The sequence below is a fragment of the Strongylocentrotus purpuratus genome, unplaced genomic scaffold, assembly GCF_000002235.5.
Source record: "Strongylocentrotus purpuratus isolate Spur 01 unplaced genomic scaffold, Spur_5.0 spur5_scaffold_3, whole genome shotgun sequence".
NCBI lineage: Eukaryota > Metazoa > Echinodermata > Echinoidea > Camarodonta > Strongylocentrotidae > Strongylocentrotus > Strongylocentrotus purpuratus.
Window position 1 is genome coordinate 19,601,176 of NW_022145609.1, and position 14,074 is coordinate 19,615,249.

Below are 14,074 nucleotides of genomic sequence, written 5' to 3' on the forward strand. Positions count from 1 at the left end.
TGATAATCAGACAGGCGATTGGGTTGTAAAAGTCATGGGGTTCCTGACTGACCTAAATGTTAATGATTATCATTGCAGCATGAGCTAAATCCAGGATTTTGTTTCAGAATCTGAGACAAAGTTACAGGATCCCTTTAAGGAAACTTGATTCCGACCAAACTTACTGATGTTTTTTGAGGTATTTGTGGAGAGGTCCGAGTTCTGCTAGCTCCAGAACGAGCATCATCTCTGCTGCATGACATATACCTGAAATGAGCAACGGAGATGAAGTTACTATAGATGAAGCAAATATGTACGGTAATCAGTTAAAGCCCCACTGCACTACTTGGAAAAGTGGCCCGCCTCAAGATGGTTTACTTTGGACACATTCTGCTTAGCAGTGGGAGCCCCTTAGCAGCACAAATAAAAGAAAGCCAAGTAGAAGGAAAAAGAAAAAGAGGCAGACAGAGAAAGCAGTGGTTTGATAACATCAAAGAATGGACAGGTCTCCCATATTCAGAAACCAAAAGATTAGCACAGGATAGACACAAATGGAGAAAGACAACAAGAAGATGTGCAGATGTGGTCGCCAATCGCCAGCAACTGATGGTGGCAGCCAGGTAACCGGTAGCACTACATGTACTTATAGCTACTTACGCCCTCTATATATCAAACAATGCCTAAGCGGTGACCGTTGGTCCCCCCATGGTCCTTTTTTTCTTATGTTAATTGAGAGCTGATTTGATGAGATAACCCCCTGTCAGTTACACTGTACGTCTAATCCCTCCTGGCCAAACTATTACAGTGGGGCTTTAACTTATATAAAAGTGGGTGTTTTTCCAGATTGGGTCAACTTATCTTAATCGTGGTACAAAAACATGTTTTAAAAAAAGTTATGGGAGTACATGCATTTCATTTACTATATTCAAAGGTAAATCAACTTTTAAAGATATTTGTAAAAAGCACCAGTCCAAAAGATCCTGGACAACAAGAATTGTAGAGGACAAGGATTTTTCAGCGATATTGGATTCTACTAATGATTTGGGGGGTCTATTTCTAATGCCTTACGAATGGAATTGTATCCCTTGATTTGAAAATGATCATGATTGTTTGTTTTCCTTCAATAAACACTGTTCATGTTTATCAAAATATACAGGGATGTTTTCTTTTACATCCTGAGAACAATTCATCAATGATTAATTGACTTTCACAACCAAATCCAGATGGCAATTAGTAACTCTAAAGGGGAAGACCACCCAGAAAATTTCACAAACTTTCATTTTCGTGGTTATTGATTCCGAAATAGATGTGTTTCATACAGATGCTGTATAAAATGGCAACTAGTACCAAAGGGGAAGACCACCCAGAAAATGTCACAAACTTTCATTCTTAGTTATTGATGACGGAATATATTTGTTTCATACCGGGGTTGTTTAAAAACATAAATGTAACAATTACATTTAGGGTGCATGTATGACTGGAGATTTTCTTAAGTCCAAAAATGGAAAGTTTTAAATTTCTAGTACAAAGTGGATGGGAGGAGAGCTCGTAAGATACATTGTATGTCACTGAGTTGCCAATTTGTGTTTGATTGATTGCAACTTTAAAAAATTCAAACTCTCTTATTTTCATTCGGATTTTGCTCAAACTTTCACAGCCCTTTCCCTCTCATTTTTTGTTGTTGCATCTATTGAAAACCAACTTTTAATATCAGACTGGACTTCCCCTTGAATCCTACATCGATATAAACATCTTTCATTTTTCTCACTTACCTATCATTCTGACTATGTGTGGATGATCCAAGCCTGCCATAAGTTCTGCTTCTCTCACGATCTCAGGCTGATTCAACCAAGGGAGGAGAATAACATAATTTGAGATTTGGCGAATAAAAGGTAGTAATTCTAAGATTATATTTGTACCAATAACTAAGAAAAGTCTGGCATATATTGTATTCTACACCTTTTCAACTGCGTCTAAAAAGCGTTATTTTAATGTTGATAATTATAGCTTTACTGTAAATAAACGTAGTTTGGAGACTGGCGCCCATTTTGGACGCCATCTTGAATTCCCAGGATTCATGGTGGCCTTAACCCATTGTAAGTGGTATGAATTGATTATTCAACCCCCTACAGTCTAGGTATAGACACCAAAATCACATTTCCAAGATGAATATTTCATGATTTATGGCTTTTTAAGGTATTGGTGGCCATCTTGGTCACCATTTTGAAATTAACCATCCGGGAGTCTTATTTCTTAGATTTTTTTGAGATTTAAAAAGTATTTTTTTTTACTACTTACCTCTGAGTTTGGAATGCCAAAGTCTGCTTTGAGCGTCTTGACCGCTACTGGAATGAGCTGACCATTGGCCATACAGGTGCCTTTTAATACTGACCCAAAGTTACCCTTGCCTGCAATGAGTAGAACAACAAACGTTAAATGATACATTCACATTCTTCAAATACCTGTACGAGAATGATCTTAGAATGACTTCCACATACCGGCGAGCAGAACAATATTTGATAGTTCAACATTAAAGTGAAGGCTAGTGCTACTGTAGCAGGAAAAGATTGTTGACAAGCTTACCCTAAGAGTTAGTTTCTATATGAAAGAAATATTTTAAAAGTGCATTATGTCTTGTTGGCCTGGAGAAAATACATATTTTGTATAACAAGAAATTATACCTTTTTCAACTTGCTTTTGTTTGATTTTCACCACATATTACAAAAAAATAAATTTACAATTTGAAATGTTTAAATTCTAGCTTTAAACAAATTAACTTAGGATTTTTCCCTCTCCTCTGGATATTTTTTGATCATATAAAAAAACAAATTCTATTTGTGCCCTTTTAATTCTGACTGTAATTTTTATTTGCACCCTGTTGATAAGGGGACTATAGAAAGAAACATATCAAGACGTCAATAAATAAGCAGTTTGCAAGTTTACTCCATAAAACATATGTTTATGTAAATATACAAAAAGCCCCACTATCATGACCAGATAATAACAAAGTCGTTAATGAACATTAGATTTGAAATGATTAGACTCGTGTCTTTATACACCTAAAATGCTTGAATATACATGTACATGTACTGTACACATACAGTACCTCACTCATCTGACTGAGAAAAGCAAATTGAATTAGGAAATTTCCTGTAATGGCTTCAATATTTCTGTTTTACTCATGTGTATTTTCATTCACACCTGTCATAAGGAGTGCCATAGAAATAAACATTGTCCTTGACCATGGGGTATGTTTAACTGATAATTTGAACAGAGTCCAACTGAATTCTAATTGAGTGGTAACCTTTGGCAGATCATCAAGATCTTTAGATGATCTTTCCTACCCCTAACTGTGATTACCAGGGGCTGTTGAAAATTTGAGGTTTGAAAGAGCATACAGCCAAACGAGGAGAAATCTAAATAAATACATTTCTACAGAAGAAGAAGAAAAATTTCCTCCCCCCTTGCAAACTTTCTTTCCCAACTTGTGAACTAAGAGATTTATGAAGTAAACACAGGAGGACCTGTGGTTACAGATCATCAGACAAATTCATCAGTGACCCAATGGTTGTGTCATTGCCTTGATACATTCACATTTGGGTGGATTGAAGACCTGTCGGTGACATGAATATTTCAAATCTTTTAACTTATAGACTCTTTTCCGCAGACAGGTTTCAGCTTTTAAGGCATCTTTCACAGATTGCTTTAGACTGCATTCGAAATCAATAATTTTCTAAAACTTTGCTTTGACTTAGCTTTCTCACATTGGCAGGTTTAACATATCAAATTTTGTTGTAGAGACATTTTTGACTTGCATCGAGTAGAAAAAGATCGCATACTTGATCTTGTGATTTAAAAATCTTGGAACCAACAGGATTTGAACCTGCCATCTACTGCTTGCCAAGCAGCGACTCTACCACCAGGCCATCACCGGTCCATGGCACAGTCACGATGAACTTACAATTACAAGATTGAGTATGCGATCTTTATTTACTGGGTGCAAGCCGAAAATTTCTTTATCTAGTTGAGTTGAATATGATCCATTATGTTAATAGGCCTTAAGCTCCTGACCCCTGAATCGTCTCATTTAGTACAGGAACACACTGGTTCTGCAGGCAATGGGTTGAACGATTAAGCCCCCTTCTTACCTATCTGATCTCCCAGGTTGAGACAAGTAGCGTCCAGCTTTTTGGTGGTCTTGGTCTTGGCCAGGTAGTCGTACAGTTTCTCCTGCTCGTTGGCTACTCCATAAATCTTGTCATCGTCGTCGTGGTATTCTCTAGGCCTCTGAGATGGAAGCTCTTCTGTTATTGCGTACAAATGGAATAGAATCAGTCACTGAAGGCATGAGACACAAGCAGTATTATGCAATGTGATGCAAGACAAGCCCCATTATTACCCCCCCCCCCCCACTCCGGGGTCGGAGGGACCGCATTCGTGTTCCCAAAATCTCTGGAAAAGGGGTGCTTTTCATGCAACAAAATCCAGCCCATATTGACTTATACACACTGGAGATAGGGGGGTGCTTTCAAAAATCTGGCCCGTTTTGACTTTAACACCCCAAAGGGAGGGAACATGCGGTACTCTAAATAACAGTGAGTGGGGGGGGGGGGGGTGGATTATTATATTGGACTAGTTTTGGAAGATAGAAGCATGTGTCTTCTCAAATAAGCTAGTGGACAAAGGCCTGAAAGCTGAAGAACTTACATGAACAAATTTGTACCATAATTGCTCACTCACTCCACAAATCATGTATATTTTAAACCATATAAGAAGGATGGATTACGTGGTATACATGTACATGTAGGTATTAAGTTAAGTTAAGTTTTAAATCCTACGACTATAAAGTTCAAACATAAAATTATTCCATGCTTTCATTTCAGTACAAAGAAAACAATTCCAAAATGCAAATCACATATATTCCTATAACATGACCAATATTTTGTTCATGCAAAAAAAAAAAAAAAAATACAAAATTCTAGAAATCCTCATGAATTCCCCAATCCTGTGCCACTGTGATACATATATGTTGCACTAAAATATGCTCCATTTAAATACTTCTTTGAAAAATTCAAATGAAAAGTTTAATCTAACCACTATAAAATGGTTCTGCCAAATACAGACATTTACATACATTTACATGTAAGTATCTTTATGCTCTATGTACTACCTATGACACTAAAATCTTAAATAACTTCAATTGTCTACAATCATATATTAAGAAAAGCATGAAGCATCTATTCTATTTAGATCGCTACAGCGAGGCGCACTGGAATTAAATGTGTAAACTGAGCCTCAAATATTTTTGAGATATAAAAATAACCAGAATTTCTGCTTAATATGTTTCATATAAATTGGGCCATTAGCCTAAATGTAAACTACCCTTATATCTAATTTGCTACCTCACTGTAATACATTATTTTATAACTAGTGCTAAATCTTGCCTCAAATTGTTCTTAAGATATTGCAGCTACCAAAAATGCACCATGGATAATCTAAATTTTAAAAGAGGGTCCCCTGCAATAATATCTCTTAAGAGCAGAGGAATTTAAAAAAACACCATCTCAGATATTATCCATAATTTCTCTACGATCGGAGCAAGCAAAGTCAATAATTTCTTTTGAGATGTTGAGATGTTAAAGAAAGTGGAATGTCCCTCATGCTGTAATACCCCATAACCGGAGTGTTGGCTCGGTCAGTAGAGCGTCCACCTCACAACCGGGAGGTCATGGCTTCGATCCCCGGCCGCGTCATACCAAAAGACGTTGAAAGATGGGAGTTGCTGCTACCTTGTTTGGCGTTCAACAATAAGGGGATAGAGCAACGTCGATCTGGCGCTGCTCAGTGGCTGCCGGGCTCACAACCAATTGGGCAAAAATAATTTTCATTTTGGTTTAAAAAAATCTTGAGTGGACTAAAAAGATTATTATTATTATTATTATTATTATTACATAATGTCGAGAGTGCATGCACCTCCTAAAACCAAGTGCCTGTGTGATCCATGCATTCCACACAATGTATGAATGTCTTGTTTATAATGGCCTTGTTTAATGGCTGGGAAATCCACTTCCATTGACCACACCCAGCCATGTCAAGGCTCAAACACTCTTCAAACACACTGCATTCCTCAAGTTAGTGTACATACATGTAGCATGCACCTCGTAACTCTGAGCATTCCTGGGACCGGTTTCACGAAGCCTTTTTTCAATGAGAAATGACAAAAATCAGTGACAAATCTGTTGATAACCAATCAGAAGCAAGGATTTCAGTAGCTTATAACAAAAACTTCCATTTGTCACTGATGACAAGTTTTGTGAAACAGGGCCATGCTCCATGCAGTGCTCATCATGCCTGCATGCCAAGATTCCAGAGGCCTTGTCGATATCAGGGGGGAAATCCCCTTCCTCCGAACAGGCCGGGCCCCACATGGCAAGGCACACTCACCCACAAGTACAAACTCCTCGATCGACGTCTCACCTTCGTGTTCGGGCTCGTCCCAGCCGTGACCGCCCATCTGGGTCAGGTGGAGGTCATTGACGTTGTTGCTGGAGTTGGTCCTGTTGGGCGTGGGGGGCGAAGGGTTGTACTCCAGGGGTGCCCTTATCCCAGGGGGACTGGACACCGATACAGAGAGGGCCTGGATGCATGCAAGGAAACAACAGGAGGGGGGTTTAGCACAGTCTGTATTTAAATAGCAATCTCAAATGTAAAATTGTCTTTTATCCCAGCATATACTTTAAAGCCCCTCTGCACTACTTATAGCTACTTTTGCCCTCTATATAGCAAACAATGCCTAATCGTTGCCTGTTGGTCCCCCACGATCCCCTTTTTCTTATGTTATTTGAGAGCTGATTCGATAAGATAACCACCTGTCAGTGACCTTGCAGGGAGGTCTAATCCCCCTGGCCAAACTAGTGCAGACAGGCTTTTAAAAAAATTATTCCTCTTGATATTACACAAAACTTTCATATTTCTGCAGACATATTACATGTTTCTGTAAGTGCTGGAGCCACATTTCCCAACAATACAGAGTCTGAAAGTCTTGAAAAGCCTCTTACTGACAAATGTCAGGGCCTGAAATCAGACAACAGACAGAAAATTGGCATTACTAAGAAAAACAGAGCCATCACAGATCTACTTACTGTTCTCAAAGGGGTCGGGGGAACACCTCCTCCATCTTCAGATGCAATTCGTCTTTGATTTCTATCTGCTTGAAGAAAGGAAACACAAAGACAAGTAACAGAAAGATGATGATACAATGATGAACAAAATTCACTTCAAAATCTTGGAATCAGTAGACATCTGCTAGCGCAATAGAACATGTATTATTTACAAAATGCCTGGCTATCATAATTTATGTCAAGTACAAATGTCATGGATGCTTGGGAACTCTGTTCAGTAATCATTAGTACATGGATCCTTTTCCAAGCTGTTTTTGAGTTCTGTATAAAATGAGACGACAACCTCTTTAAAAAGCTTGATTACTATAAACTTGCCTAAAGGCTTTTTGATATTGTAAAAAGGAGAGGATATGACTGGAATTCTTATTTATGAATGAAATTCAATGCCTTTTCTATTAAAGTATGAAAGGTATTAAAACTGGCTGTGAATACAACTAGTCCAATGATGAGCTGGAAAAAGCAAATTAAATAATAAAGGCATTAAAACAAGGAAAATATGGGAATGGTTTAAAGATAAAGCAAACCAACAAGAGTAAACAAACAAACAAAACTTACCAGCTCTCTGCGGTGGAATGTCTGTGCGCATGATGTACGTTAGCATTCAGAATAAATAGAAAGCGAGAGAGAGATAGTGAGAGGGAGGGTAGAGATCACAGAAAGAGAGAGAGAGAGATAGATAGAAAGGAGAGAGAGAGAGGCGGAGAGAGAGTGAGGGAAGAGGGAAGCAGAGAGAGAGAGAGAGAGAGAGGGAGGGTAGAGATCACAGAAAGAGAAAGAGAGAGATAGATAGAAAGGAGAGAGAGAGAGAGAGACAGAGAGAGAAATGAGGGAAGAGGGAGGCAGAGAGAGAGAGAGAGAGAGAGGGAGGGTAGAGATCACAGAAAGAGAAAGAGAGAGATAGATAGAAAGGAGAGAGAGAGAGAGACAGAGAGAGAAATGAGGGAAGAGGGAGGCAGAGAGAGAGAGAGAGAGAGAGAGGGTAGAGATCACAGAAAGAGAAAGAGAGAGATAAATAGAAAGGAGAGAGAGAGAGACAGAGAGAGAGAGATGAGGGAGGGAGAGAGAGAGAGAGAGAGAGAGAGAGAGAGAGAGAGAGAGAGAGAGGGAGGGAAAGGGGACGGGAGGAGGGGAGGCAAAGAGGGTTAAAAAAAAAGCCATAAATGCAAGCATTAGTATTGTTGGATATCTTAGCAGTACATTTAGTTCAGTGATGGTCACAGGGTATGCATCATGGAATACGAGGCATGGTCAAATGCATGATAACTCATGGTAATTATTGAGCATATTACATGAATGGAAGAAGCATGTACATGTAGTCTTTTCCTCGTGCCTTGAAAAAATAATCAACAGATGATGGCTTGTTTCTAAAAAACCTGTTGGCCCTTGAGTACTATCAAGGACTTGAATAGAAAGAAAATAAACGAGGAAATTGAAACAGATAGGTAAAATGTACTCAAAAGAGCGAAAAGAGATAGCAAGACGTTTCCTGTAATTTAATGGGTTTTAAATTTTAAAAATCAAAACAAAAAATCTGATGTCAGATATAGTAGTAAGGCCTATTATGTACTTCATATGACATAAACAAAATTATGTAAGTCTTGAACAGAGAATGTATCTTTAATGTCCATGAACATTTGTAAAGATTATAGTGTGAGAACAGAGAACTAATCATGCATATATATTTACCCTTTTTCACCACATAAATGTAACAACAAAATAAATTCATGAATGTACATATATTGTATAAAAAGTTAGACAGTTGACAGGAGATAAAGAAAATCAAGAGTCGATAATAGAGATGTGTAAGAGCCTAGAAGACAAATAAGCAAAACATTTTAGAATATAATTTTGTAAGATCAAAATGTGCAAATAATCACTGAGTGGCTTTTATTTCTCTAAAACTATAATACATGCATAATATATTCCTTTGGTCATATTTAAAACTAGCAATTAAACTTTTCAAAGTGAAGATGACAATTTTGATTTGTGCATGTTTCTAGCCCACGTTTGTACATAAGTGTAAAAAAGATAACAAATATTTTTGAAAATTTTGTGCAAAGTGATCATTGTTAGTGGATAAACAGATTTGCTGCTTTCGCTTCTTTGTTTTATTTAGTTTCAGAGTGTACCGCAATCATGTGAATATTTACAAATTCCATTTACTTGGGAGGACAAAAATAAAGACTGTTTTGATTTCTTCCTTGTCCAGCAATTTTTAATGATTGAATCATGGCTCTTCAGTTAAATACCACCTTTGCTCATGAGTGGGTCATTAAAATCACTAGACAGAGAAGATATCATATTATTCTAATCAATTATGCCAATCGCGTTTCAATTTCCTTGTAAAACTCTGTAAATTTGATTTGCATGCACGCCCTTCCCTTCTCACGCAATGCAATGCTGTCGAGAACTTAATTGTTTTGACACATTGGACATCATAAATGAAAACATAGTTACGCTTTACTAAAGCTCTTATTTTCAAATTACGTAGGTGTATCGTCGGTTCAGAGCAGGAAGGGTGTTACCTCTGTATTAAAGAATGAACTATTCGTCTTCCTGACTCCAACATACGACATACCGGTACTCATTATTTCATGCCCCAATCAGTGATCATTGTTTACGAAAACATTTTTTTTGGAAGAGCAAAGTGAAACTGATTATTATTTTTCTCCTTGATTTCCTCTAGCTTAATAGATTTACCTTTACAAGTGGAAGATACACTGGTTGTCACATGATTATTTGTAGAGGTTTTGCACATTCAGAAATGAGTAACGATTCTTAAAGAAAATTTACAGGACAGGAGTAGTGAGTTACATAAAGGATAAAAGTGGAAGGGGTTTTATTGTTAGAGTTACTCAAAACAAAGAAGAAATATCACCCATCACAGATAGAGACATTATTGGAAGTGAACAAAGGTACAGAGGATATAAGTGGATAGTGTTTTCTTTAGTAGAGTCAATCAAAACAAAAAAGAAATATTACCCATCACATATAGAGACATTATTTTAAGTGAATAAAGGTATAAAGGATAAAAGTGGATAGTGTCTTCTTTAGTAGAGTCAATCAAAACAAAAAAGAAATATTACCCATCACATATAGAGACATTATTTTAAGTGAATAAAGGTATAAAGGATAAAAGTGGATAGTGTTTTCTTTAGTAGAGTCAATCAAAACAAAAAAGAAATATCACCCATCACATATAGAGACATTATTTTAAGTGAATAAAGGTATAAAGGATAAAAGTGGATAGTGTTTTCTTTGTGAGAGTGAATCAAAACAAAAGAGAAATATCACTCCTCACAGATAGAGACATTATTTTAAGTGAACAAAGGTATAAAGGATAAGGCCATTAAATTTTTTTTACATGTTTAGCGTCCCCGCCCGCTTCCTTTTTGGGGGCCGCCTCCTATTTTCTTTTTCTTTTTTTTTTTTTTTAATTGAAATTTTTTTTTTTGAAAGAAAAAAACCATGAAAAACACTGCTAAAATGGCTCTATTTCTGATTAAAAAAAAAAAAAAAATTGTCGGCGGCCATCTTGAAAAAAAATAGTCTCGACTGTCAGGGAAAATGTACCAAGCGGCCATTTTGAGCAGCCATTTTGAAAGAAAAAATGAAAAATAAAAAGGGCCTCCTCCTTCCTATTTTTCGAAAAAACAGGACGCTAAACATGTTTTTTTTTAAATTTGGCCTAACAGTGGATAGTGTTTTCTTTGTTAGAGTTAATCAAAACAAAAGAGAAATATCACTCCTCACAGATAAAAACATTATTTTAAGTGAACAAAGGTATATATAACAAAGGATAAAAGTGGATAGTGTTTTCTTTGTTAGAGTTAATCAAAACAAAAGAGAAATATCACTCATCACAGATCGAGACATTTCTTTGAGTGAACAATGATACATATGTCCATTGTCCAAGAATAAATACAAGATGGACATGTACATGGTAATTGACAAACCACATTAATGTAATCCACTCACAAACAGCAGTGAAGAGAGGATTTTAGGGAAAGAATAAACGTGGTATTACTAGCCCCCTTTCACCAAAGTTGGATCATGAAAGACAGCAAACTATTAGTCTTCTATAGGCCTATATTGACTTATCTCTTTAATACTTTTTCCCCCTTCAAATATACATAAGTCTACTTTTCCAGCAACAATCAGAAACTAAACATCAAGCCAAAGAGAAACACTTGTCATATTTTTGTATTAAAAAAACCTAAAAAATAACTTTTACAAAAACCCTGAATGCTTTCCGAGGTGAGATCTTTAATGATAGATGCAATAAATTTCTTCTTTCTTTTTATTTCTTAAAACTATATTTTTACAGAAAAAAGAGTGGAGAAACTTGAGGGGGCATCCTGTTCACCTTGGATAAAAATACAACAGTGTAAAAAGGTGTACATGCTTGAGTTGACAGACATCAAATTAGCTGGTATCCAGTACACACGTTTGCCATTCATATATGTGTAAATGTACTTGATGCAGTGAGCTAAGTACTACAGTGAAACCTATGAAACCTCAAGGGAGCCAGGAAAAGTGGTATTAATAGGCAGGTGATCTTTATGAACTGGTTCTTTGAATACAAGTTTGAATGGGAAAGGTTTCAAGGGAAATGATAAATAAGGCCTTTATAGACAGGTGATCTTTCTATACAGGTGGTCACTAAAGCAGGTTTGACTGTAATACCCTACCATGCACTAAAGTTCTAAACATAAATGTAGAGGTCTGAAGACAATATCCATACAAACTATACACTATTCCCAATATACATGTACATGTACATGTATGTGAATATGTTAATTATTTTTAGGTGTGCCACACAGGTGAGGAAAGGGACGTTTAGGAAATACATGGATATTTGAACAAGGAATAGTATACCTGAACGTTTAGAGTATAAGAGGAAATATATATTGGGTAAATAATATTTATTCATTTGAATATATAAAAATGTTTAGAGCTATTAAACATACCGTCACTTTCATTGTCATTGTCTGTTTCATATGTGTAGATAATGAACGGATAAAACAAAACGAAATGAAAAGAAAATGAAGAAGAAATTATAATAAAAGCAAAGTAAAGATTTGACACAACCTAATGAAGTGTTTCATCACAGTTAAATGGGTTGTTAACAGTTTTAGAAAGATTGGGACATTAGAAGAGATAACCAATTCTTCTTTGTTTTAGCACTAAGAGGATCTCATATTTTTTAAATATGCTTGAGAGTTAAGATAATAATGCTTGTAAGTTGTAACTCATAATTCAGCAGGGTCTACTGGTAAATATATTTATGGAAAGAAAACTGTCATTAAGGAAGAAAAAGAAAAAAAAAACATTGTGCATCCCCATCCACTCAGAGAGAGAGAAAAACAAATCTGTACTCCCAAAACAGAAAATTTATAATAATAATAATGGGGGGGGGAGCATCCAGAAAATAAATATTACTGTACACACATGACCACCCCCTAAACAAGTTTTATCCATTGTCAAAATCACACCCTTTTCTATTTTTTTTTCATGCTTTTTCCTTTATTTTTGTTAACTCCATATAAAAGTTTAAGCCCCTCAAAAAACTTACCTCAATTACAATTCTAGCCTGAAAAGGCTACTATACATACATTTTAACAATTCAACAAGCATTGTAAAATTTACCCTTTTTCCTGATTTTAGGTCATTAATGTCAGCTATTCTTTTCACGCTTTTTTAAATGTCATGCATGTGTATAGCAATATATTTGACCCCAAATTTTGTATAAATGGATAGAAACTAAGCACGAATCAGTGATGAAAAGCAGTGAAATTTCTGTGCAAAAATCATAGAAAATTGTTCAAAAATGAAAGACATTTTAGGTTTATATGTCCTTTTACACATGTACATATGTGTATCTCCCTGTCATTGACTAATAACATACCAGAATAGGCATCAAGTTCATCAATACCTTCAAAAGGAAATACATAAAAGCAACAAGAAAATGTGGTAATATATCGCTACCACTAAATATTGCCTGTGTTTGAAATACATGTAGATATATACATGTACATTGCTTTTATTTCAGGCTTTAAATGAATTTAAAATTGGGGGCAATTAACAATCATGCAAACAAATTAGAAAGAAGAAATCAAATCTATCCCTTTCCAGATCTCATGAAAGTACTTGCAATCGAATTTGAAGCTGAAGGAAGTCACAAACTAGAATTTGTTTTAATTTTCTCACAGAGTACAGTCAAACCTGGCTATAGCGACCGCCCAAGGAAACACAAACAGTGGCCTTTGCAGACAGGTGGTCTTTGTAGACAGGTGCCTTTAGTACAATGTACATGTTTCAATGAGAAACCATTTTCAAGGAAAACAAAAAATGTTGTCTTTGTAGACAGGTGGTCACTAAAGCAGGTTTGACTGTAGTATCAAAATGAAGTCTCGAAATCTAAAGAGTACACTATATAGGTCACTTTAAACAGCTTATAAATACATAAGTTAAATTATCAAGATTATTTAAAGTAGCTGTGTAAAAATGAACAAAATTAGGTTGGTATATGCACAATCAGAGGACATCCCATAAAGAATGAACATAACTGCAATGCTATTATTTCACACCATTCAAAAAGGGATATGAAACCGATTCTGATACTAAAGTTTTTTGTTTGTAAATACACAGGATAGGGATTAATGAGCAGTAAAAGAAACCACTTTCAAATTGAAAAACCCCCGGAATGATAGCATAAACAGCATTTGTTCCCTCTTGAAACGCCGAACATATCACGGTGTATGCAGCTGAAAATAAAATTGTGTCTTATTTTGTTTACAAGCGACGGATTTCTTTATTTTTTCATCGCTGCATTTTTCATCAAAATAATACCATCCGCTGGATTTAGAGTGAGGCAGTAGATTATACATTTAGCCTGACGGTAGTGAAGTAAG

At 36.1% G+C, this 14,074-nt stretch overlaps 1 protein-coding gene across 8 annotated transcripts in view; it reads right to left on the bottom strand.

Annotated features, from left to right (window-relative positions):
- Positions 1-14,074, bottom strand: part of LOC589201 (tyrosine-protein kinase SYK) — a 55,327-nt gene that overhangs the window by 4,181 nt on the left and 37,072 nt on the right. For 2 of the 8 annotated variants that reach the window (XM_030995967.1, XM_030995965.1), the window contains 8 exons: positions 13,069-13,095; positions 7,716-7,736; positions 7,122-7,189; positions 6,424-6,616; positions 4,128-4,283; positions 2,278-2,387; positions 1,752-1,818; positions 165-246 (listed from right to left, as the gene is read on the bottom strand). In XM_030995967.1, the coding sequence (XP_030851827.1) occupies positions 165-246; positions 1,752-1,818; positions 2,278-2,387; positions 4,128-4,283; positions 6,424-6,616; positions 7,122-7,189; positions 7,716-7,736; positions 13,069-13,095 (724 nt within the window). Of the gene's footprint in view, positions 1-164; positions 247-1,751; positions 1,819-2,277; positions 2,388-4,127; positions 4,284-6,423; positions 6,617-7,121; positions 7,190-7,715; positions 7,737-12,130; positions 12,152-13,068; positions 13,096-14,074 lie in introns of all 8 variants that reach the window. The other 6 variants (XM_030995969.1, XM_030995968.1, XM_030995966.1 and 3 more) reach the window with 6 other exon arrangements.